Genomic DNA, 27,874 nt, shown 5'->3' with positions numbered 1-27,874 from the left:
ATATATACCATATTTTTCACCCCATAAGAAACACCTGACCATAAGACTCACCTAGATTTAGAGGAAAATAAGAAGAAAAATATCAGACAGAGCCTGAGAGGACCACAGACTCATTGCCAGCTCTGCCTATTGACCCCTGCACTGCTTAAAAGAGACAGAAGAGGCGGGCAATGACAGAAAGAAGAAGTTGGATTCAGCACTATAAAAGGACACCACTGTGGCGGCCCAGCTGCTATTCACCAAAGGACCGGCACAGACATTTCCACCCACTTTTGGGGGTGGGGGAGTGTGTCTTATGGAGCGAAAAATATGGTAATAAACTAGATAAAATATTCTGCTTTTGTCAATGGTTAATCAGATCCTTTCAGGAACAGAAGGTTATAAAAAACCTTAGACCATAGGATAGGCTTACTTTTTCATACGTTTTACCATTATTGTTTTTTTTTAAAAAAAACAAACAAACCTGAAGTTAAACTATTTCAAACCAGAGGTTGCATTCAGCAGGTCCTGACCAGTTCTGGAGAACCGGTAGCAGAAAGTTTGAGTATTTTGGAGGACCAACAAATACCACATCTGACTGGAGATTTTACAGTATCCTTCTCCTGCCACGCCTACCAAGCCACACCCACAGAACCGGTAGTAAAAAATTTTGAACCACTGTTTCAAACCCATTATATATTTAAAAAAAAAAATTATAAACAAGCATATTTGAATGGAAACTAAAATATCCAAAATAATTCCATGTACTTTAAAACGCAAAGAGGTCACTATTGTACATAAAAGCTCTAATAGTGAATGTATGTCCAAGTAATGATTTTCAGATAAACGCATAACTATATTTTAGCTATTTAAGAAAAAATTAATACTGTTTAAAAATAAACACATTCCAAAAATTTCACTTTGTATTACAACTATATACATAGTAAGAGAATTGCTTTTATTACTTTCAATTTGTATTTTTATCTTTAGCTATATGAATAATAGCTTAGCTTAAAAGCTTTTGCATTATTTATCAAATTCACACACTGCCCACCTTACTATCCATGTCTCTGGGTGGTTTGCAGATACAAATGATAAAACCAAATATAATTAAAAACATAATTAAAACAGAGTGAAAATTAAAATGAGTGAAGTTTAAAACATAAGCTAAAAAGTGAATAAGATTTTAAAAAAGTGGAGTACCAGCTAACCCCAAGGTTCTGTGCCACTCCTTGAACCCAATGCCAGATGGCAGAGCCAAGTCTTCACTCTCTTTTGGAAGGCATAAAAAAGTGGAGACCAACTTCACCTCTGGGGACACGATATTCCATAAGGCAATGGCAATGGCAGAGAAGATTCTTTTCCTTGAATCCACCAATCAAAAATTAGTAACTGGCAGGGTCCATAATATATCTTTCTTGCCTGCCTGGGTGGGATGGTCGATGCAATTGGGACAAGATGGTTCCTCAGGTAACCTGGTCCCATTCCATAAAGGGCTTAAAGTGATAACCAACATCTTGAATTGAATCCAGAAGAATACTTGTACCCAAAGTAGCTCACACAGCAGAGCTGCTACATATGCAGTCTGGATACTCTTCAAGAGTAGCCCCATTTAAAGCACATTGCAATAGTCCAAATGAGAGTTGACCAAGACATGAGTGAATGAGAGAAGGGCCTCCTGATCCAGGAAGGGCTGTAACTGGCACACAACATGAAATTGAGAAAAGGCCCTCCTAGCCACAACTGCTACCTGCTCCTTGAGTAAATCAAGTAAATATTTAAAACATGCTTTTTCATTAAATAACAACTATACTTCAAATTAAAATCACAGTTTTAAATAACTCTCTCTGTCCATCTCTGTCTGTTTGTATGTGTATGAGTAAAAGTTTTTAAATAATATCATCCATATTTTCTTTTATTCTGATTTAAACTTGGATATCATAAAATTAAAATCCTTCTATTGTCCACAAGGTGGTGATGTAATGCTTAAAGAAGAAAAGCAGCTAAAATTAAGAACTTATTTTATGTAGCATACTGTTTTTGAAGATAGTTATATTATTTCAATGAAACAGATGCTTAAACTACCAAATGTATCATTTGAATACTGCTTATCTGAACTACTTATATTCAAATGTCTACATTCTGAATATTTTAGTTTGCTAGTATTGAAAATGAGGTTTAAAAATTGACCTGGTTTAACAGGCAAAAAAGGAGCATAACGTTTTTTGTTCTGTTATCTTTGAAATGACAACTATTCCCAACTACTTTAGGGGATGAATTAATTATCAAAAAATATACCATAGATTCTTTCTTTCTTTTCCAAATCTGTGCACTTTTGTTCTGTGTACCGGATATGCCTGTTTTCTCGTTTTCGCCGCATTCGATTAACCATTGAAAGTGATAGTGACTGAACTGGTGAACCTGGAATAAAATCTTCCATATATTTCTCTTGCTCCCTAAGAAAACCATAGAAGAACAATATGAATAAAGGCTAAATACATCAACCTCCCTCATTCTCTCATTTTCCTGGAGATTGAATCAATGAAAGTCTGTTATCAAATAACCACTGAATGGTTATTTCCGTATCTTTTTTTTTTTTTTTGCTCTTACCTGCATTGGGGGAAGGAGAGTACTAAAACAGGATTGAAATTAAGGAAGAAGAGAGCTCCTATGTCTGGAGAAATTACTGAGAAAGAAGGATGAGAAAGCACTATGAATTAAAAAATAATAATCAGAAAGATTTAAAGTCTGTACTAGCTGGAAATGAGCAGGAAAGAGGCTTCAGAAAACAACAGCAATAAACATGGAAAACATTTCTGATGTTTCATCCTTTGCAGCCTTCAAAATAACAATCTGGAAAAAGCATACAGCAACTGATAAAACTTGGAAGAAAATACTAGTTAAAAACAGAATGGCAGAAGTTTGCATATAAATGATAATTTTAAAGTCTGTAAATCATCCAAGTGTTAAAAACTAGAAATGTTAAGAATTAATTTCCCAACTTTATTTAGGATTGCAGATAACCTTATTATCTACTAAATACATTTGGTTTTGCTATGACCATCTCCACCATGTCCCCATTCAGAGATAAGGGTTTTGTGCTTTTTTAAAAAATGAAGTACTTATTATTTTACAAATTATAACTTTTTTATTTAGAAAAATGAATGTCTCATGCTGTATTGAGTGGGAGTACTTGCCTCTATTAATAAAATTATGGCATTTTGGTTATGGCATTAACATGTCTATTTTCCAGCGCGCACGTACACACAGTTTATAATTGCCCATACTAAAGTTGACTAGTAATAATTTACATCCATGCATTTTTCTTGGTATAATATACAAGTTGTCTTTCATTTCTTCTGAGATAATGTTGTCTTTTATAGTTATAAATAAACTTACTCATTTTTTTGCTGCATTTTCTGAAGCTTTTGGGAAATCTTTTTATTTTCATCCTGTAAGTTGTTTCTTTCATTTACTGAAATAAAATGAAAGCATTATAATTTTTGCTGTTTTATCTTCCTCTATCATTTTCACAAATCTATAATCATTAAGATAACACTAAATTGATTTAACATATTAATGTACATGGAATATTTCATACTATAATTTGTAAATCAATGATATTCATCATAAGGCCTAGAAATATTTTTTTTCTTATTTTACCTTTTCATCACATCAGAATATTCCTTAATTGTTAAGAACTGGAACTGTTGTGCATTCAAGTGACACAGGTTCAGAATTCAAAACAAAATTATATCTTAATGCAAATTTGAAATGTGAGCAAATCTATCCACTGGATCAAGTCTAAATAAAATGTTCTTGGTAATTCAATTCAACATCAACTAAAACCTTTTTATATTTTGTCTCAAACAAATAACTTTCTATGTTATTTGTCTTACTATATTAATAACTTTGTAAATTTATTAAAATATATTTCATGAATTCTCAAAAATTATGGCATTAATAGTGCAATCCCTCACATATCTCTTTTGAAGTATATCAGGTTAATTGTGAAGTCTTCAGGGCTCTCTGAGCTTGGTTCTTTTCCAAAAGATGTTTCATTACTCAACAGTAATATCATCAATGCTGGTTACCCTAGTTGGCTACTGAAATGTCTGCAAAAAAACCCCACCAAGCTCAGAGCACAAAGATCCCACAGTTCAAACCTGAGCTATAAATATTCTCTTCTACTGGTATAAATTAAATTGATCTTACAACTGGATAAATGGTTTTATGCAGAAATTCTACCATGAGGTTACCTCTGATTGAGGGACAATAGCAACGCAAATCCCCAGATACAAAAACAATAGCACTAAAAAAACAAAAGGTTGCTAAAACTCACTCAGTTCAGTGATAAACTTAAGGTTCTGTTGCCGGATATTTTCAAATTCCTGTTGTTTCTTCTTCATATGCTCTTCAGTTACTGCACAACGATCACATAATCCTGCCCTTAACCTATGTAATTAGAAGGTGTATTTTCTCCATCTGTTTTTGGTTCAATATAAATTTTGAAAGTACTAGATAAGTCAGAGCACTCTAAAGATGGGCTTATGATAAGTTATAAAGATTTAGCTAATAGGATGTACAAATATTAAAACTGAAATCATAAGCATACTTACAAGATATTAAGACTTATTGAACACTGCAGGATTTGCTGGCAAGTAATCATTCAATAATTGCTTTGTAGTAGTAACTGAAATACTTATAAATATTGAAGCATGTTTCTGGGCTAATTCCAATTTCTGAACACTGAGTGAAGAAAATACTATTTGGTGAGAGAAAAATCATTTCTTCTCACATATATTCTTATTTTACAGTTCTTGTATATTTTCCAGAGAATTCATAGCTGGATATTATTGGGGAAAAAAGTCCTCACAACTCAGCCAATATCTGATCCAGTATGGCATATTTAGATATAAACCTTCAATATAATATGTTATCTTCAGCAGTTCTAATGTTATTCTGCAGCAAGACAAATACCTTAAGTATAGAAAGCAAAGCAACAACATTAAATTATATTTTATGGTCTCAAGACTTTACAAATTTTAATCAAAAATTAGACATCTAGAAACCTAACAGTGAAATGACCCATGTGATATTGGGTCCATTTGGAACCAGACCGCGCGACAGATTAAAGCTTTTGTCTGCACATCCATGGGATCTGGGTAGGATGCAAACACATGGCCCTCCCAATCCATGGAAAACATTTTGTTTTCCTGAAGAACTGGTCCTTGGTGCCCAAAAGGTTGGGGGCTACTGTTCTAAAAGGATCTATTTTTAGTCTTGTCAAAACAGAGTACAACAAAGATTGCAATAAGCAGTATTTTAAAGGAACTACTGGCAAGTTTACAATAATGGAAATTTCTGATCCAATAATAGAGCAAGAAGCCATTATTCTAACAGTAAAATTTAAAAAAGAAGCCATTTTCCAGTGCACAAAGTTGCTCTGCTTCTTTTATGCAAGTAGAAAGTACATTCACATGCAGGCCTATTATTTTGGAGTCAAGCATAAGAACACGCAAACCACTCTTTGTCTTTTTCTCTATTCATGATAGCTGGTAAGTCAGTCCTTACTCACCAGAATGGCTCAATCAGGGAATTAATCTTTACATATTAATACAAATAGAGTGCTCAGGAGAGTGGCCTTGTTGCTATGACAGAAGCAATTCAGTTGTGCCTTCTACTATCATTGACTTTATGCTTAGACATTAGGAGCTTTTTGTTATTTAACTTCTCTGTCTGCGTTAACCACCACCTTAAACCTGCAGCAGATTCAAATGATACACTAAGTTTAACTTTACTATGTGTCATGCATGTGCTGCCAATGATCAAATCAGGAAGTTTCTGACTACTGTTTCAAAACATGGGCTAGTATTCTAACAATCAGAAGCTTGTTACTATAGATTTCTGGTTTGTTTCCTTGTACCCTGAAGAAAAGGGCAAAATAAAAAAGCAAAACTCTCATCTGTATTTCAACTTATTAATGTAGCATGATTACCTAAATATGGTTACTATATTGGCTCAAGAAAGCCATAACAAAAAAGTGTGTGTGTGTGTCTGTGGAAAAATTTAAAACATACCAGAAAATATTAAAAAGCAACAGTGTTATAGAGTCATAGTTGATAGGGATGTGAGAGAACCTCTGGTATGTGATGTGCTAAAGCATTTTTGACAGGTATCTATCCATTCTGTGCTTGAAGACCTCCATCAAAAATGAATGTACCACTTCAGGCATTAGCTATCAGGAAGTTCTTACTAATATTTAACTTGAATCTATTTATGTGCCATATCAAATTCTGCTTGAGAAAGAAGACAAAGACCAAATCAAATTCTTCCTTTATATGACAACCTTTTAGATTTCTGAAAACTGCTATCACATATCTTGCTTTAATCATTTTTCCTTCAGGTTAAACATACACAGTTCCCCCTAACTGTTCATCACAGGTCATGGTTTTCAATTTCCTTGCCATCTCAGTGACCTTCTCCTGAACTTGCACCAGTTTATAAAAGTCATTTTTAAATTGTGATGTCCTGAATTGAACATAATATTCCAAGTGGAGCCTAAACAAGGCACAGTATAGTGGGAAAATTACTGCCTGTGATCTGAACTCTATATTCCTGTTAATACATCTCAACATAGCATTTACCTTTCCAGCAGCTCTGTTAGTGTTGATTTACACTGCTCAAAAAAATAAAGGGAACACTTAAACAACACAATGTAACTCCAAGTCAATCATACTTCTGTGAAATCAAACTGTCCACTTAGGTAGCAACATTGATTGACAATCAATTTCACATGCTGTTGTGCAAATGGAATAGACAACAGGTGGAAAGCAGAGGCAGTTAGCAAGACATCCCCAATAAAGGAGTGGTTCTGCAGGTGGTGACCACAGACCACTTCTCAGTTTCTATGCTTTCTGGCTGATGGTTTGGTCACTTTTGAATGCTGGCAGTGCTTTCACTCTAGTGGTAGCATGAGACAGAGTTTACAACCCACACAAGTGGTTCAGGTAGTGCAGCTCATCCGGGATGGCACATCAATGTGAGCTGTGGCAAGAAGGTTTGCTGTCTGTCAGTGTCGTGTCCAGAGCATGGAGGCGCTACCAGGAGACAGGCCAGTACATCAGGAGATGTGGAGGAGGCCGTAGGAGGGCAGCAACCCAGCATTAGGACCGCTACCTCTGCCTTTGTGCAAGGAGGGACAGGAGCACTGCCAGAGCCCTGCAAAATGACCTCCAGCAGGCCACAAATGTGCATGTGGCTGCTCAAACGGTCAGAAACAGACTCCATGAGGGTGGTATGAGGGCCCGACGTCCACAGTTGGGGGTTGTGCTTACCGCCCAACACCGTGCAGGACATTTGGCATTTGCCAGAGAACACCAAGATTGGCAAATTCGCCACTGGTGCCCTGTGCTCTTCACAGATGAAAGCAGGTTCACACTGAGCACAAGTGACAGATGTGACAGGGTCTGGAGACACCGTGGAGAATGTTCTGCTGCCTGCAACATCCTCCAGCATGACCGGTTTGGCAGTGGGTCAGTAATGGTGTAGGGTGGCATTTCTTTAGGGGGCCGTACAGCCCTCCATGTGCTCGCCAGAGGTAGCCTGACTGCCATTTGGTACCGAGATGAAATCCTCAGACCCCTTGTGAGACCATATGCTGGTGCAGTTGGCCCTGGGCTCCTCCTAATGCAAGACAATGCTAGACCTCATGTGGCTGGAGTGTGTCAGCAGTTCCTGCAAGACGAAGGCAATGATGCTATGAACTGGCCCACCCGCTCCCCAGACTTGAATCTAACTGAGCACATCTGGGACATCATGTCTCGCTCCATCCACGGTGCATCACAGATTGTCCAGGACTTGGGGGATGCTTTAGTCAAGGTGTGGGAGGAGATCCCGCATGAGACCATCCGCCACCTCATCAGGAGCATGCCCAGGCGTTGTAGGGAGGACATACAGGCACGTGGAGGCCACACACACTACTGAGCCTCATTTTGACTTGTTTTAAGGACATTACATCAAAGTTGGATCAGCCTGTAGTGTTTTTTTCCACTTTAATTTTGAGTGTACCTCCACATCCAGACCTCCATAGGTTGCTAAATTTGTTTTCCATTGATAATTTTTGTGCCATTTTGTTGCCAGCACATTCAACTATGTAATGAACGAAGTATTTAATAAGAATATTTCATTCATTCAGATCTAGGATGTCTTATTTTTGTGTTCCCTTTATTTTTTTGAGCAGTGTATATTAAGTATATGATCTGTTAGAGCACTCTGATTTTTTCACACATGCTACCGCTAAACCAGATCTCTCCCATCTTATGCCATTCATCCTTCCCCTTCCTATGTTAGATTTAATTTCACACCACCTTATGGTTCATTTCAGACCACTATAAAAATGTATATTTCTGAAACTTCTCTTTATTTACTTTAGCCAGTTGTCCAAGTTCTGCATCATCATCACTATCCTTTTAACTTCTTCATCAAGGTCATTTAAGGCTGTAAAGCACAGGACTCAGGAAAGAAGTCTGTAGCATTTCATGTATATTTGGACTTACTGCATTCAATTACAGCAACAAATGTAGAATAATCTTCTGCATTTTGTTTAAAAATCCTGTTACACCTAATGGAATTTAGTATGCACTTTTAGGAATACAGCTTGAACATTAATTTTAAACTATTGTTTGATATTAATTTTTAAAATTATATCTAATAAGCATATGCAGCCAGAAGCAAAAATGTGGTTTCAGTGTCAGAATTCTTGCTGTTCAATCAATTTTAAATCTATCTAACATGGCAGAACAGAACAGGATCATTCCCCCTCACCCCAATAAATACCTATTCTCCATCCAGTATAATTTATTTACACACCTCTGACAAAAATATGCATAAATGTATTAAGACTAAAACTCAAATTTTCTGGATACATCGTTATGATTAATTCAGCTATCTAGTACTGAGTTCTGTACTTCTTACAGAAACTCATAACAGATGTGACGTTTGACACCAGATGGGATAAATATTAGGAACAGAGATTCGGAAGGGTTCACTACAATCTTAATATTTGGTGGGAGTATACATTTATTCCCCTTGCCTTTTCCTGAATTTCTGCAGAAATACAGATAGAAAAGACAAGCAAGAAATACTTGTATTAAAAATTTCTTTCAAATGTGGACAGAATATTTTGCTATAAGGATAACTTTGCTTCATAAGAAAAACAAAGGAATAAATTACAAAGAATAAAAGAATTATCTTACTAAGAAGTGAGAAAAAATATGAAGAATCCAATCTTTTCAGGAAAGTATTATATGCCGATAAATACTGCATGAAATCCCTCCCATTGTTTGTTTCCTGTAAATTGTGAGTTGTGATTACTACTTTGTTAAACATTAAGATATAAAGATAATTAAAGAAACATTACTAGGTAAATGTTGATTATCTACTGAATAAATTCAGTAATAATTTAAGACTATTTCTTTAAATTCAGTAATCTTGTACTAAAGAAAAAAGTTGCCAAATGCTGTAAGCAAAAAGGAATTCTTACTTACCGGTCTTCCAAAACTGTAATAGTATCATGCAATGATTTTTGCTGTTCTCTAAGCTGCTGGTTTTTTGTATAGAACTCATCAAGCCTTGTTGCATCCCTGTATAAAAAGGAAAATTAGTTTTTAAACCAAGATTGTGTGGGATTAGGTGTATTTTCATTAAGAAGAAATCCTGTTACTTCAAAGTTAACAAATAGCTATGAGTACTAACATTTGGACTGAATACAAATTCTGTGCTTTACAGAATTGATGGCTTTAAATGGTAATAAATAACAAGTTTCATCCATAACACATGAAAGAAAAATGTAAATTCTTATATAATACCGTAGGGAAGAATAAAACGACAGCAAAAATACTTTTTTTCTATTATGTGTGTCTATCAAGGGAAGCATGAACAGACTTCTAGCCTTAATAAACCAGTGTTCTATGCATATAAGCTGCTTAGAAAAAATAAGATAAGATGTAATATAGAATAGGGGAAACACATTAGAAACAGAGAAACAATGCGGTCTGGGACAAACCAAGCACAATGATTTGTTGTTCAGTTGCTAAGTCATATCCAATTCTCCATGACACCATGGGCCATAGCACACCAGCGCCCCCCCGTCCACCAGTGTCTCCCCGAGCTTGCCCAAACTCATCCCCATGTCTTGGTGACACTATCTAATTATCTCATCCTCTGCCATCCCCTTCTCCTTTTGCCTACATCTGTTTTTTCCCAATGAGTCCTCTCTTCCTATTTTGTGGCCAAAGTATTTAAGCTTCAGCTTCAGTATCTGTCCTTCCAAGGAACAGTCAGGATTTATTTCCTTTAGGATTAGCTGATTTGATCTCCTTGCAGTCCAAAGGACTCTCAAGAGCCTTTCCCCACGCCACAGGTTGAAATCAAAATACAGTGGTAGAAGTATATATTTAAGCATTAAGATCTATTTTCTCAGTTATGGAAACAGAGCAGGTTTGTTCCTAACAAGAAAAAAACTGTATGTGCTATATATCTTGGGGCAGTTCTCAAAGCCTTAAACAATATCTAATATAAACATATGCAAAAAAGAATTTTACTAGCAAAAATGACAACAAAAAAGAAAGAAAACATTTAAGTGACATTAAAAGCTAATAGCAACAGCTGATGCAGTAAGGTCATACTCCCGTTTTTCACATTAGTATGAAATGCCTTTTTTTAGATCAATAAAACTGCTGCACCTTTTTTTCAGGTTATACATAAGCTTTGTAAGCTGCTCTCAGCTATCTTTGTATGTACAATTAGCAGCATCCTAGGTACATTTACTTGAAAGATTCTCATTGTTTTAAAAATGATTGTTCCCAGTATAAAAATTTCACCCCCAATAATTTCCACATACAGGTAATCCTCAATTCACACCCACAATTGAGCCCAAAACTTCTGTTATTAAATAACAGAATGATTTTTCCCCCATTTTACAACATTTTGGCCCCAGTTTTTAAGTGAATTACTGCAATTGATAAGTTAGTAACCTGGTTGTTAAGTGATTCTGACTTCCCCACTGACTGCTTATCAGAAGATCCCAAAAGGTGATCACTTGACTTTGGGACACAGCAATGATTGTAAATATGAACCAATTCCCAAGTATGTAAATTCTGATCACATGACCATGGGGATGCTGCAATGGTCATAAATGTGAAAAACAATCATGTCACTTTTTCAGTGTTGTAACTAACTCATTAAATGAACTGTTGTATGTTAAGGACTATCTGCCCATTAAATAGGGTTTAATTTTGAACTTAAATTGGTATAGTAATTACGATACTCGCCTAGAAACCAGGAGACTGGGAATTCTAGGTCTCCCCTTGCATGAAAGTTGGATAGATGATTTTGGGCCTGGCAGTCTTTCAACTCAACCACTTTAAGGGCTGGTTGTAGGGAAAATAGGAATATTAAGCATGTTTGCCGCTTTGAGTTATGTATCAAAAAGGCAAGACAAAAGTATAACAATACGAACAACAACTTTCAGGAATTAAGGAGGTAATAGTTATAAAGGTGTTTCTTGTAAAATTTACATATCTCAATCTGATATATATAGTATATATAGTAATTGGCCACAAATAAAGTAGCCAACCCAACTATTACCATCCAATCAAGAAAATTTTTTACTCAAGATACTTACAGACACCTTTCTGCTTTCAGTTTAGAGATCTTTGACAATAATCCTAAGAAAAGAAGGCAGGGTAAAATTAATTCTTTGTTAAAATTTTTCTAATCAGATAAAGATCTTTCATTCAGAGGTATAGAAACTGGAATTTCCAATAAAATTGCCCATGTACTCTCTGCAAGTCTAAGAAAATGTTACTTAAATACCTATTTAGTTATGGTTTGATTTTCATGTCAGTTATTCAATTATCAGAGCAGATAATAACAAAATAAAATAAACTATTTTTTAAAAGGTAAACTAGAAAATAAAACAAACATTTGAAAAGATACTCTTCCAACTTTAGCTACAGACTAATTATTTTTCTAGAAGTCTACAACTTTCCAGATAGTTATGATACCTGTAAAAGATTTGTCACTGAATAATACAGGATAGAATCACAAACTCAAGCTAAGAATGATATATCAAATGATATGTCATGATATGGTAAATGTCAATAGCTGACATTTAGTCCCAGAATAAATTGTCAGACATTGAAGCTCTTACACCATGGAAGGCATACACTCTGTACTTCTATAGGATGAAATCAACCACAGTATATAGGACTTCAGAGATAGTGCTACCAAATAGATTCAGCTGGCTCTCATAACATACATATACCAAAGGCTCTCTTTTCCATACAGAAGGCACAGTTAAAAATCATACCTAGCTGTAACTTCTATCTTGGTTGTCTTTTCTACTAAAACAAGGGTAATGTCAACCTGTATGCTTAATAAACTAACAGCTGATGATAAAGAATTGACAACATTATTTGTTTCTTGACTGAAAAGTAGCAAAGAGGGAAAGTGTGCTGGCAAAGTTAAGAGGAGCCTTTCCCCATAAAGAAAAGCAACTGCCAATTTAAATAATGAAAACAAAGATCAGAATAGTTAAAAATATTGGTCTTTCTAGTGATAATCTATAGCTGTGCAGTCTGGAAAGAATTTATCTTTGTACTATGTTATAGATTTGGAAATGGTTACAAAAATGTCTTGGACTTCCAGACCAAATCCTGGAACAATAATAGCTGACTGTTCTTTAGAAGTGTTGATAAGCAAGCAGAAACTGATCTCCACTTGGCATAGGAAAAAGAAAAAATAGACTGTAAAGAATTATTATGCTTGCTAAAGTTACGGAAAGTAGAAGAGGAGTACAACATAGAAGGTAGATGGGCAAGTTTGAATAAATTCTTGGAATGATTTTGAAATAGCTACAGACTATTATCAGAGACAGATCACCATAGCAAGAATTTGTCCACATAATCTCCATGAGTCAAATCTAACTAATTGGAACTTCAATGCTAGAGACTTTTTGCATTTTAAAAAGATAAAGAATATAAGTATATTTATTCATTTCAGAAAGGAGAGGAAAATGCACATATATCCTTAAGTAAAAATGTATAAGATTTCAGGTCTACTAACGAAACAGCTCTATTCAACTGAAAACTGATTTTCCTCACACTTAGCCCATTAAGCTAATTTCAACAATAATTTGTAAAAATCTGTAATTATTATAACCAATTATTGTACATCTATATAAGAAAGAAAAGAAGCAAGATTAGAACTGCCATCTTCTTTTACCTCTCAGTTGTGACCACGACATTATTCTTTGTGAAAATAGTATTGGCATGGATTCTTGATAGTCAAAGCTGTTTCAGTTCTCAGCAATAGCAAGAAATCATAATGAAATAGAATTTTATCCCTGATTATATGAAGTGACTCGATATAGTAGCTTAGTAACATAAGCTATCACTGAATGCAATAAATAATTGCAATTTGTAAATATTTCTAAATTCATTTTTCTAATTAAAAAACAACAGTCATGTTAAAGATGAATGTTATAATCATAAACTGGAAAGTGACTGAAAACTACTTCAGAAGAAAATATTAGTATAAAAAACATACACGTCACATCAGCCAATCAGCCAGATAACAATTAGGTATCTGGATTAAAAAAATATTAAAAATTATTCCATTTTATTCCTTATAAACACCTATCAGGAATAATGAACCTGTAATACAATGAAGATCCTATAAAAACAAGTTATTGTTCCAGAAAGTATTTAGAAATGTGATATTAGCAATCTGAAGTGTCACTAAATAAACAGTGCTTATATGCTGTAAATAAAGTGATCCAATTTCATCTAAACCAGAAATCTTTCTGGAAGAATTTTCAAAGATTTAATTGGAATTTTGGTATTCACTTTATAACCAACAAGCTAAAAACAAATTAAAATGACTTGAACTTAAACATTCCAACTGGCTTTCCCATTGACTTTGATTGTTGGAAACCAGCTATGAAGGTCACAAGTGGCAAACAAGTGGCCATGCAACACCACAACCGCCATACATACCAGTTGCCAAGAGTCCAAATCACTATGCGGCCCCTGGGACACTGCAACAGCTGCAACTTTGAGGATCAATTGTGTATCTCCTTTTTCAGTGTCATAACTTTGAACAGTCAATGAATAAACAGTATGCAAGGACTACTTGCATTTAGTTTAGTCAGCTACACTCATTTCAAGAGATTTATGTGATTGTAAATAATGTGCAAAGATTTGCTAAGGTGGATGGGGAAAAAGGAGTACGGTAGTTGCTTATCCTTTCCTATTGGTTCTTCTATATAAGTCGTTCCCCTAAGATTTTCCCATCTAGGTGCTTAATTCTGATCTCCAAAAATGAGATGAAAAAAGGTCAGATATTCGAGCAGTAACAGAAGGAGCTTTCTTGCCCATCAAATATGCCCCTTTAATCCTTTCACTATATTAGTACTTATTTGTTTTCTGAATGATTCTGTTTTGATCAGGCTCACTTGTTTCAAATCAAAACTAAGAGAAAAAATATAATTTTTACCAAGAAATATGTATTTTAAGCCAAAGCAGTTAATATTAAGCATATTGTAATGTCTACTTGATCACATTTATCCCAGCCATGTTTTTTAAAAATCAAACAATTAAAAAAGACATAAAATATGGTATTTTGGAGCTTCTATACAACAAACATAACTAAAAAACAAAACTCACTGATTACAGACTTCTATTTTATAAAGCATATTTTGCTGACATCTAAAATTAAAAATCATGAGTCAGTTTTAATTATTTACAGGCTTCATAAACAAAGCCCAAACAAGTCTGTGTTTGCCTTATATATCACCATATGGTTCTACTGTACAATCACCATCTTTTGAAAAAACATTCCTTTGGGCATGTTCTTTTGATAAAATCATATTCTAAATTTGCCATGCATTACATAGAACACGGAAAATAGCCACTTTATCTGTTTGCACTGACACACACAACCTTCGTTAGACTTCCAAAGTGAGACCTTTTTCTTAGTACACATACGTTTTCAGTTATAGCTCCTAACTATTTTGAAAGTTTATTCTAATTTTTTCCCAATGTTTAAAATTTAATATTTAGTTTTCTATTATGTGGCTCCATGACATGGAGATACTCCTTAGGTAGCCAAATCTTATACAGTACTGGTGATACCTCAACATGCAGTCTTCAGATAGCATCCCACAAATTATTAAACTCGGCTGTGGAATAAACTAAAAAATGTATTTACTTAATGGTCTATAGAAGTAATCAATATTCCAATAAGTTTTATAAGGCTCTTTTAAACCTGCTATTAAAAGTTTTGAAAAATAAGACAATGGTTTTATTTCACACCAGCAATTTTGTAATCATTGCTTCAAATGTCAACCAGATATTTCAGCAGACACCTATAACCAATTAAATTTTAATTGTTGTTATGTCATATATCTTAAGATTGCTTTAATTATTTCCTGAGACAGACTTTTAGATATTACTCTGTCTCCTTGATCCTAATCTTCTTAGCTATTGATATCAGTTTCACTAGTGGATTGCTGTAACAAGTTCTTAATATCTCATGGTACTTTTCTATGGTAATAAACTAGATGAAATAGGACAAGAATCTCTTTGATTCTATAATGGGATTTGCTTCTGATTTAAAAGATATTACAGGATTATACTGTGGATGTTGGATCCATCAAATTCTCTATTACTGGAATTTTCATAGCCATCATTATTACTTTCTAAATGTGATTAAAAAGAAAGAAAAAGTATATGGAACTCAACTGTATTTATGTTGTGTACCATTTGCTTAATCTATGTACTGTATACATAGTACTGTATACTTGCATTCAAATGATTAAAGTGGAAAGTACTTCATTGCTTTACAAAGCATTCAATCTGCTTTATAGCTTGTGGTAAACTCAAGCAAAGTAAATTGATATAAGGCTAAATACACTAAGAGCTATTATAATCAGTTTTTCATATCTGTGACTAAAATATGAAAAAAAGTCAAGGTTATCAGAACAAGGCCAACACACTTTCACTTGAAATGATAATAGATACCTATTGACATTGACTGCCATTGTGATATGATCTCACCAAATATTATAGAATATACAGGGCAAAAAAGTCAATGAAAAACTAGGTATAATATTAAAATATGAACCCCCATCACATGAACTCAGTAAGGATTCTTAAAATCAACAAACAAGTTTAGGAATTACATTATTTTACAGTTGCTGCTCATTTAGAAATAGCCCAGAGCTATCAATATTAATTTGCCAATGACTAAATACACAGAGCAACCATACCTTTGACTTCTTTATCATGACATTCTTTCAGTTTGGACCACAGTTCCTTGAAACAGTCAGCTGCAGGTTCTGTAGAGTTGGGACTTCCACAATTTCCTCCAGAAGCACTCATTTTAACTGTTTATAGTTTTTCAATTTTTTCTGAATTCTTGATGTTTGATTGTTCTTCAGGTTCACATTACAGTTAGGGAGCAGTTTTTTCCCCAGACAACTGAATTCCTACAATGACAGATACAATATTTACAATATAGTTATTAAATGAGTTATTGTAGTCAATCTATATCATTATGTTTAGATCTCGATTAATCATTTAAAAAAAATAACAGAGGCCATTAGGAAGCTGACTTTTTATTCTCCTCAAAAGACAAGTTTTTCCTGAGAAAATAAACAAAAGCCAAAATTGGCTGTTGCAAGAAGAAACGTAAGAGAATTGAGATTTTATAAATTATTATGCTGTAATGAAATTAATTATTCTGCTAACTATAGATTACATCTTTCCAAATGCATTACAGATCATCCTTGTTTAATGATTGTCTAGCTTAAAGACAGATCACTATTATAACAGTGATCAGTCTTCACATTTACAACCTTTGCAGTCTGTAAAGGAAAGGAAAGCTGAAGTAAGATCATAATCATAGTCATGATTTCACTTAGTGACTGTTTTATTTAACAACCAAGTTGCTGGTTCCAATTGTGATTGATAAACAAAGATTACCTGTTGATGAAAACATTAAGTGGTATACAAAGCTAGGCACAATAGTGAAGGAGACTGAAAATAATGAACTCACAGAGACATTAAATGCAGAAAAGTATGCTGGTGACTAATGTCCAGGAGGCATAGCATAAATTAAGAGTAGAATTTCAAGGCAACTGTAAAATATACAGTGCTTTTACAATGTTTATATACTTGTACTGGTTAATTCTCATTATTTCCTAGATCTGAATGCCTTAAGATTGGATTGGCCAACTTGCAACCTGTTGATTACATGCAGTTCTTGGCTCTAAAACTGCAATCTGTATTGCCTTGCCTGCTCTTCTCACCAGCAAGTAGCTGGTTGGAAGATCAGACTGTTACCCATTACAAAAGAAAGAAATGTAAGCATGCCAGGGAGCACACGGGAAAGTCTTCACTTTGACCACTGAGGCAGTCTTTGTTCTCAAAGGTGTGTCCGTCCTGATAATGCAGTACCCGAGCTAAGCGCGCAAGGGTTAACTCTTGAATCGTTTTAGCCGAATCCCCAACCAACGCTCAAGTGACTGTTCCAGTAGTATCTTCCTTTGACCATTTACCACACCACAAGATTTGATGCCTTCCATAAACATCCGAGGGAGGTAATTTCGCCTCCAGGGGGAACTCTAAGCGTAGCGGCGTCGCTTCAATTCATGCCCGCCACGCAGCGGTTAAAGACTTCGCCAGACGGCCCGACACAACGGGCACGCCTCCTGACAGGGCAGCCTTTCTGCGGAGTTTGAAAAGGGCGGCTTTTTCAAAAAGGCCCAAGGGAAAACTTTGGTGACATTAGACTACCCTGCCTCCTACGGAGAGGAAAACCTGCGTTTGGGCGGCCCGAAAGAGGCGAAGCGGAGCCCTTTGATTTTTAGCAAGGGAGGTGCGTGGGCGCTGAGCGGAGTTGGGGAGGGGGGAGCGTTTTGTCTCAGACGGGAAAAACCCTGTGCGGAGTGCTCCCTGCGACCGCGAACAATGGCGAAGGGGGCCAGGAAAGAATCCGTTTCCCGAAGGACGAAGGCAGCGGCCGCTCGTGGCTGCCCAAAAAGGCGCGCGGTTTTTTGGGCAGCTAAGAGCGCCGCTGGCGCGCGGTTACCTGGCGGCGCTAGTTCTTTTCATCGAACGGCAGGACCGGGAGGACGAGCGAAGAAAGATGCTTCTCTTTTTTTCTCAGCCCGCCAAGCCCCGGCGTTGCTTGTTCTTGGCCCGCCGCCTGCGGCGGGAGAGCCAAAGTTTGAGTCGCAGGGCTTCCGGAAGAGCCGAGCTGCCCCTGCTGGCCGGAGGGTGTTTTGGCGGCTTGAAAAAGGAGAGGATTTCTCTCCCCCCCGCCCGCTCCTCTTTTCAACATTGTCAAGAAGAAATCCAGCCTTCAATTGGAGCCGCGGGAGGAAGAGGCGAAGAAGAAAGGAGAGGTAGTCACGGGGCGCGTGCAGAGTTCTCTGTCCACCCCTCGCCCACGAATGGCTGCGGAGAGAAATTTTGGAGCACATCTCGCCTAAGCGATCCCGCCCCTGCCGTTTCAGCCCGAGGAGCAAATGGGAGCCTCTGAGCTCTGAACGCCGGCTAGAGGCCTTTTGTTTGCAGAATTAGTGCGTTTTAATATAGCATCAGATCTTCAAATTCGGCCTTGCTTTTAGAATCAGATAGTTATTTCTGTCTTACAAAAGAAAAAAAGAAAAAGGCCTGAAATGACTGTTTAACTCAAAGAAGTCGTGGAAGATCAGAAGATGTGGAGAGACTTGGCCCATAGAATTGCTAAAGGTCCGACAAGACTAAATGGATATCATCATCATCAGGCCTAGGCTAGTAAACCAGTAGTATCAATCTTCCACAAAATAAATAAATCTCTGCAGTGGTTGCTTTGTGCAGAAACATAGAGGAGAAGGCAAAACTATCAAGGAAAGAGAGGAGATAAAATAGGGGAAGAATGTAGGTTTTACTGGCAAAAAAATACTGGCTACAAAACATGCTAAAGGAATACTGTACAATATTGGGCTTAACTGCCCTCCAAACATACTTTTTGATGCTATTTAATTCTGCCCTTCAGCACATCAGTTCCAAGTAACTAATACATTCAAAGGCTTAGGCTGCATTAATAGCCTTGAAATTAAACAGAAAGATCAAATTGTCGGTTCTTAGAAACTGAACTGTTCTAATTTGCCTAAAAATGAGTTTTCCTTGCTATAGGCTATAAGAGAATAAGCTGTTTTCAGGCCTGAGTATAATAATGTGCTAAGTGCTGAACATAAGCCTATTTGAAAAGTCTCAAGTAGAGGAGACCTTAAGGCATGTCCAAAGTGCATTTGGCAATAGGATAAAGAACATCTTCATTGTACTACAAGAGTTCTTCCATCCATCAACCTGAAATCTAGGGAAAATTTTGAAGATTTGTAAGAATTTACCTACTACCTTCATTACTTTGGTGGGTACAGTGCAAAAAAGGAAACATGGGATATTTATTCTTGCCTCTTAATTTTAATTATAATGCATTAGTAGTTTATCATGCTCAGATATTTTTACATATAATATATTAGTTATTCCATCAATATAAACAGCTGGATTGAACCAAAGATTTATCTAGTTTAAATTTTATTTACTAGAATGGTCAGATTCTAAGTTTTTGGTGAGACATGAGCAAAATGGGCCTCTTCTGCTAATGTTCTACAGTTTCTGGTCAATAAAATTACAGGTCCTCAACTTAGTACTACAATTTAGATGAGAAAAGCTGTTGTTAAGTGAGTTGTACCTGATTTTATGACTTTTTTGCCATGGTTGTTAAGCAGATCACTGCAGATGTTAAGTGAACATGCAATTGTTAAGTAAATGACAATCCTATAATCTCAGGATGTTGCAACTATGCTGGTTGCCAAGCACCCAGAATTTGATCACATGACTCTGGGATGCTTTAACAGTTATAAGTGCAAGGTTGTAAATAACTTTTCAGGGCTGTAACTTTGGGGACTTAAATGAATGGTTGTAAGTTGAGAACTACTTGTATAACTAACTAGATACCATAGATAATAGCTGTATGCCCCACGAATTTTACAGCCATCTTAAACTGGTAACTATAAGTGGTAGTAAGTTACTATGCACAGTATATACCGTATAAAGAAGTACTTTCATTTTCTGATCCTGAATCTTATGTTTCAGTACAGTATTTGGCTTTATTCACTGCCCCCAAATCTAGAATTTTGATACCTAAAAAGTTGATAAGACAGTTTGCCTTATCAATTTGCTCACAATGTAAAACAATGTAATTTCTCTGGTCTACATACACAATATGTAAACCATACTGTCAGTGAAATTTGGTTGGTCACACCTCTCCTCTTCAAGTCTTTTGCTTCTGTCCCTCTAAGCCAGGAGTGTCAAACTTGCCACGACACATTTTCATCATATGACGTATCGCAACTTCCCCCCCTTCGCTAAGCTGGGGGTGGGGGTGGCCAGTGCGTAATGCATCCAGCCTATGAGCCGCGTGTTTGACACCTGCTCTAAGCTATATTTTTAAAAAATGTTTTATTTCTGTAATAAAATTGAAAAGTGTTGCAAATGTAATCATTTGTTGCGTAAGTAAATTGACTTTCATTGCAGGGTTTTATTTAAAAATATGTGCAACAAATTGCAATTATAGATCGCTCTCAATTTACAACAGTTCATTTAGTGACTGTTCAGCATTACAATGGCACTGAAAAAAGTGTTTTATGACCATTTTTCACACTTACAATTTTTGCAACGTCCCCAGGATCATACGATCAAAATTCAGAAGGTTGGCAACTGGTTCATACTTATGGCCATTGCTGTGGTCCCAAGGTCATGTGATCCTCTTTTGCAACATTTGGACAAGCAAAATCAATGGGAAAGCCAGATTCACTTAACTGTAGCAAGAAAACTCGTAAAATGTGACAAAAGTCATTTAACAAATGTCTTGCTTGGCAACAGAAATTTGGGGCTCCATTGTGGTCGTAAGTCAAGGCCTAACTGTATCATGTTCAGATTCTATTTTCATAGAATAAACTTAATAGTTACACTAAAGATTTGACTGTAGAAAAGTAAATAATCCTTTCCCAAATTTAAATTTCAAGAAATGTATTAATTTATATTATTACTGCAAATTCAGGGATATCATGTATATCCCCCATAGAGTTACATCTACTTTTTGTCAGAAATGAATATACAAACAAAATGAGTTATCTGAATCTATTTAAATGGCCATCTGCTTATCTGTAGTTAGAGATCTGTTGCATTAAGTTTTTATTGTAGAAACAAAATAGGGAAGTATGAAACATGCTGTGAACTGTTTGATGTTCACAGTTAATGAGATGACATTACACCTAGCTCGGTGTTGATTTCTCATGAAAAGAATACTTCTTAATGGATTCAAAGTCAATACTGAAATATACTGCAGCATGTGTCATTTGTCTAGGAGGAATAAAATCCATAACCAGACAATAAAACAGAAAAGAATTAGCACTGTTATGCTGGTAAAATATGGACAGGAACTCAAAGACATTTTAAAGTACTTAAAACATTGATGATAGTAATAGACTTATCTGACTTAGATGTTGCCTTCTTATTTACATTTATTTTTATTATAATACTTTTTTGTTACTACCAAGGAGACCTATTTAGTAGGGATTAAAAAAAAAAACTTAACACATTACTATTTCCAGAAGTATTCCTATTGTTTCTTTATTGCCATAACTGAATAAAAGTAGATCTCTACTTCCTAATGAAAATCACTCAGTAAATTTATGAATACATTGGGACTAAAATCTAATCTATTTTTTTTTGATAAATGTGTCATCATATGACACTTATACTAGAAACCATACTAAAAAGATTTAGGATAATTTTCATATAATTATTTTACTAATTGTTATCAGAATAAGATGTAAGAATGGGCTGGATGAATAATTTTCCACAAGAGAAAGTTACACAAATTGTTTCCTAGTGAAAGTTTTTATTTAATAGTGCATCAAGTATATACAAACATTTCATTTAAGTTGCAAGATTGTTCAGCCAGCTCTATTTTTTGTAAATACACTGTTCTCTTGGGAATTAATCATTTATATGTTTAAAAAAGAGATCTCCCTCAGGGAAATAAGTTTAAGAGATGACATACAAAACATACATTATACTGCTGTCAGAGTATAAATCTAATGTGTTTGTAGCTTTTAACTTGACTTTTGCTTCCTGCAAATGTACATTCTAAATTGTCATTCTTACAAAGGAATTCAGTTGCCTTCTGTAATGGTTACTCTGTGTCTCTGTTTCCATAATAACTAAACCCAAGAAGTGTGGGTTCAAACCTTCATTTTCCAAGCGATCAGATACAACATGTATTATTTGTATGAAATGCTCAACATGTATGAGAACATTTTCTAGTGCCTTTAGTTGTGTACTTTACAGGGCTTAATAGGTTTGCTGAACAGTATTAACAGAAAATATTCTTATACCTGTAAGTATTATGTAATTGCTATTTGAATCAGGTTATGCTTTAGGAATGCTCCTTGAGGCCTCTTCTCTTTTAAAGTTTTTAAAAATTGATGTAATCAAGTAAACATTAGTCATTTAGACTTGTGATAAAGCCTTCTGTGTGAAATTTCACTGTATATACGTATTTCAGGAAAATACTGCATTCCTTGGATTTTTTTCAGACAATTATTTTGTGTTAGTCTTCCTGCTAGCTACTGTTTGTTTTGTGTCATAAAGATGTAAGGCATTCCAGAAATCCAGTGTATTTTTGTCCAATTTGTTTAACTAGTAAGGAATTCACAGTTAAGTGATAGAGTCCATGCTTCCTTCATGCAGAAGGCCTCAATTAAACTTTGACATTTCCAGTTAAAAAGAAAAGAGTTGGGGATATGAGAAGTTCCTTCAGGATGTTGCATTGACATTGCCAATTAGAGTAGCAGTACTAGATTAGACAGATCAGAAATACTCTAGGTATAAAAAGAGTTTTTTATCACCCTGTTCAGATTATGTGATGAAATAAGCTCAGATATATTATTTCTATACTATACATGAATCTACTCATCATGTAAATATTGAATTGCTAGTGAATGTAATTTTTGAACTGCTAATAATTAAAAATAATTCTAACTTTCCTATCAGAACAAGGGACTGGACATTCTCTTTCAAGAGACACCTTGTCATTAATGTATTCTCACTGAAGAACACAAACAGATTTCTAAGAAATGGCAAGAATTTCAAATAATTTGAAAATGATCCTAGTGCAAAATATTAGCATAATCCATGGATTACTGCAGAAAACCTTTAGGAAATCAGAACAAAAAAAACAAAGTGTATAATGACTGAAATGTTTATTCAGTATATATCTTTTTGTGAAAACCCTCAAGGAAAATATTAGTCATGGTTTTTTGAACATGGATCCTGTTATTAACACACAAAGTGTCAAAAAATCTAATTTCCATAGTTCTAACTTTTAGAATTTAGAGTCTTACCATGTTCTTATATCCTTTTAGTTCAGCAAATGCTGTATCAATATTTGAGGCATTGTGAAAAATACTGCATACTAATATAAGCCCATATGAAAATATCTCTTCTGGCCAAACTCAAATTGGTATAGGTCAGAGGTCACAGATTCATTCAGAGATCTATCTATCTGCCATCGGCTAGCTCAGTCTGTCACATAAAATTTGCTTGCAAGTAAACACACAAAATTAACTCACAGCACACCATGTATGTAAATACTGAATTTTTTATAAAAAAGAGCAAGTTTTACCCAAAATCAGGCAAAGAAGGGAGATTGAGTTGCTCACAGAATCATTCAATGATCTATCATTCTATCTGCCATCGGCTAGCTCAGTCTCTCAAATTTGCTTGCCGTGAGTCTGCACTGAATTTGCTTGCAAGCAAACCTTCAGTCCTAAGGGAGGTTTGGCTATACTTAAAAGCAGAGTCGAAGATCTAAAGACTAGCTAGAAAGCAAGAAGTCCAACCATTTTCTGCTTCCTAGCTAATCTAAATCTCCCGGCACAGAGAACAGATGATGCTCAGAAGAAGGAAAAATAGCAATTTAACAGGCAAGTTTACAGGGTAAGGAGTGAGTGGGTGGGGAGGGTTTCCGCGGACCATGTGACCGGCGCAGCACTTGTGTTTCTGCGCAGCCTGGATTAATTGCTTTGGGGGGGTGCTCTTGGGGTGAGATTTCTCTGTGGCCCACCAAAATTTTCTCACAGCCCACCAGTGGGCCGTGGCTCACCAGTTGACGACCACTGGTATAGGTGGTGTAGTTCGAAAAAGCAAAGTAAGATGTCCATTTGGAAAGATTGGACATCTTACTTCGCTTTTTTGAGCTACAACACCTATACCATATGCTACAGTACAGTTTTCCATGATGCCCAAAATACAGAATTAATTTGCCTCAGGTTGGTTACTGAATGTTTGTACTATGTAACAAATTGGAACAAATACTGAGATGGCATTTTGATAGATGAGGCAGAAAATCCCAACCATTCATTTGATTTATGTTTTGTCCTATCATATGCAAGGTCAGTGTTTAAATTTTAAAATTTCTAAACCGTCTGTGCATAAAATCAGTTTTAAAATATGGTTGTAAAAAATAAAAAATCAATGATTCAGAATTTGTTGCCATTTATCACTATCCAAAATCTACCAAAGTGCCCTTTGCTTTATCAAAGAGATTGCCTTAAAACATCTTTATAACTAAGAAATATTGAATCTAAAACTCAAATATTTAATTTTTTAATATTGGAGTGTGAAAGATGGAGTAGTTGTATGCTTGCCCCAAGGCTGACTGAGAGGCCTGTAGGATAAATTGGAAATCCTGCACATTTGACAAGGAAATCTACAGACATTTATACAGCTGGCACAAGTATCCATTGATGTACTGGCATTGAGGTTTGGCAAAAATCCCAATCCTGTTCTTTTTCCTTACATACCCAAATGTGGACCTACAGCTATACCAAATGTTTTGGGTTGATTTGGGTTGATTATTTTGTACTGTAGTAAGTGGGAGGAAGGTTAGAAAAAAATAAAAAAAATAATGCCTTCTTCCTGGTCTGACTTCAATGAGCATTGGCTTTGACAGTCAACTAGGGGCCCTCACCATTCCTTCCTTCTATATATGTATAGGAAAGGATAGCAGTCAAACAGAAAAACCATTATATTTACTTGTGAGTGAGCTTTTTTTGAAGTGCATGAGATTTATTTCTCAGAATATATATACAAAATTGCACTATGATCTGTAGATACTAGAGGAATCTATACTATAGTACAGATCAGGAGCAGAAAAATATTTTACCAGTTCATGTAGCCAGCACTGTGGAGCAATGTAAGAGAATTTGTTCAGGGTATTGTGTTGCCTTTTTCAGAGGCAGAAGAAAATGAGCTGACAAGAATTCAAGATGATACATTTTTCGAACCCATGAATATATTCTTCCATTCCACTGCTAAAGGATGTTATGTGGATTGATACTATTTTATCAACAAGATAGATTCTTAATCTTTATCCAGCATTATATATCCCCAAATCACCTCATTCCATCATTCTAGAGCAGATCTGGGACAGGAATCAGTTGGGGAGCAGGGAGGATGAAAAGTGAAGAAAAAATTTTGTTTCATAAATGGAAACTAATCCCAAATCAATAGTTTTCTTCTTTTGTTTATTTTAGTAGTAAAATGCCATTAAATTTGTAGAATGAAATCCAGTTAAAATTACTCATGAGTATGACCAATTAAAATCCATGCAGTTATTTGCAATTTTTCGTTGTAGTGCAGCACTATTGTGCATTATTAAGACTAACAAGCAGGTCTTACTTAATTCACTTTGGCTTTTACCCAAAATAAATGTGGTTCAAATTTAATAAGATAAATCTCTAGTTGGATTAACATATAAGGTTGCAATCTTATCCATTTGTATTGGGAGGAGTGCCACTGTATTCAGTAGAAGTAATTTCTATGTCAACATGCATAGGGTTAAGCTGCTATACTTAACAATTAAACTGTTTTGAATAATAATAGCTTTTAAGTTGATGAGGCCACATTGTCTAAAATATTTCAAAATTAACTAGTGTTGCCTAGTATATTTTAAAAATGATTATGCAATTCCCTTCTAAAACAATAAAAGCTATTTGGTATTGTCTCAAAGAATAATTAAAAATAGCTGTTTATCAACTTGGATATTTGCAGAGACCAAAGCTATACTTATTTTTTTTATTGAAAAGATCCCATAGAATATTCTGAGCAGTTAAGCATTAAACATTTCCCAATAGACACTGATATTTTTTACTTACCTTGTAATTAAAAAGATTCTTAATTGTTTCTTCTAAAATTCACAACAACTTCACTTAGGAAGAGAAAGTACCAAAGTACTATAATTCTTTTTGTTTTAAATCCAGTTGAAAGAGGAATATAAAAGTCACATTTGTGTTAAACAAAAGTTATTTTGTCCTAACAGACATGACAAAACCTGTCTTCATTCCTTTCTGTTCAACTCAGCCAATATACTACTTAGCTTCAGCAAGTTAATCAGTCACCAGATTCTACAGCCTTTGTTTTCAAAGATGTCTAATTCTTACATGACACTACCTGTATATAATAAGATCCATACCCTAAATTACTGTAGAGCACAATGTCAGTATACAGCCCCTATTTATATTAGCAAAAGACAAACTGCCCTTCTAGTGGACAATTTGTAAAGTTGTGCTGAATCAAGATTTGTCAGAATTTCTGTCAGAATAATCTGATACATTAATTAATTAATTAAAATTAATTAAAAACAAGAACTGATGTTGCAATGAAAAACAACTTTTATATACGTAACATTTCCTTTTTTAATTTTCTCTCTTAAAATTGATTTAGTTACCATCTATCCTACAGAAAGAAGATATGACTACAATGTAATGCCTATTCAGTTTGGCATAAGACCAATTGAGCTGAATAAATCTGCAAAGAGTTACATGGCAGCACAACAAATACATTTAAATAGTGGATCACTGCATACAGTAGGCAATGATCAGGCTACAATTCAGCTATCCATCTTTAAAACTATTTCCCAATTTTAGAGATGCTTCTACAATCATCTTTGCCTGAAATGTAAATGTTATAAAGTCTGATGAAAAATCACCCAATGAAGTTACAAACTGATATAAGCCATAACTATAAACTGATATAGAAAAAAATATATTCACCAGAGAACACACAAAGAATAAGTGGCCTATTTGTACAGCATCCAGAACTAAATTTCAGAAGTAATATAGTATTAAATTGATACTTTCAAAACTTACCTTTAAAAACTGAAACAGATTGGTCTGATTCTGTTCTTGATCATCAATGACATATATTAAGCTTCCCTAAGCTGATAAACATCAAGCTTGTATAGGATGAGAAAGTCACAGTGGACCATGCTACAGAATGCAGAGAGGAGTTCTGTTGCACCTAAGATATATACAATGTGCAATGGATAACCTAATATGTCTTTCATTTAACTGGCTGGGCAGGTTTTTGCATTCTCTGGAACATGGAATCATACCAGAATTTGTTGGCATAACAGTCCTGTCAAACCAGTTCCTTGGTAGAACAGAAACCTGTTCAACCAGTCGGCATCAAAGGGCAGTTCAACATGCTGCAGCTCAACTCAACTCTGAAGCTTCATAAGTGGTGAATTAGTCACGCCTCCACCAACTCCCAACATAAAATGTTGTAGCCTCCAGCAAAATAATTTACCAAAGGAGGGAGTGTTGCATCCGTAACCATATCAAATGCACCATTATCCTATTGTTTCAGACTGCATTTTGATGCATCTAGACAGAGTAACTGATGAATAGTTTGAAACAAACCAGAAAGGATTA

At 35.2% G+C, this 27,874-nt stretch overlaps 1 protein-coding gene across 6 annotated transcripts in view; it reads right to left on the bottom strand.

Annotated features, from left to right (window-relative positions):
- The window catches only part of RBBP8 (RB binding protein 8, endonuclease), a 50,253-nt gene extending 22,646 nt beyond the window's left edge, over positions 1-27,607 (bottom strand). The window contains exons 1-7 of one of the 6 annotated variants that reach the window (XM_087931162.1): positions 27,311-27,607; positions 16,313-16,531; positions 11,666-11,708; positions 9,528-9,623; positions 4,322-4,434; positions 3,379-3,454; positions 2,278-2,435 (exon numbers count right to left, since the gene is read on the bottom strand). In XM_087931162.1, coding sequence (XP_087787288.1) covers positions 2,278-2,435; positions 3,379-3,454; positions 4,322-4,434; positions 9,528-9,623; positions 11,666-11,708; positions 16,313-16,424 — 598 coding nt within the window. In that variant the 5' untranslated portion in view covers positions 16,425-16,531; positions 27,311-27,607. Of the gene's footprint in view, positions 1-2,277; positions 2,436-3,378; positions 3,455-4,321; positions 4,465-4,598; positions 7,751-9,527; positions 9,624-11,665; positions 11,709-16,312; positions 16,532-18,135; positions 18,495-20,761; positions 20,871-26,317; positions 26,520-27,310 lie in introns of those variants that run through there. The other 5 variants (XM_087931163.1, XM_087931164.1, XM_026699307.2 and 2 more) reach the window with 5 other exon arrangements.
- Between the last annotated feature and the right edge of the window lie 267 nt (positions 27,608-27,874).

Source organism: Pseudonaja textilis, chromosome 3, assembly GCF_049901715.1.
Source record: "Pseudonaja textilis isolate UNSWEBS1 chromosome 3, rPseTex1.2, whole genome shotgun sequence".
NCBI lineage: Eukaryota > Metazoa > Chordata > Lepidosauria > Squamata > Elapidae > Pseudonaja > Pseudonaja textilis.
This window is presented reverse-complemented; position numbering and strand designations above follow the sequence as displayed.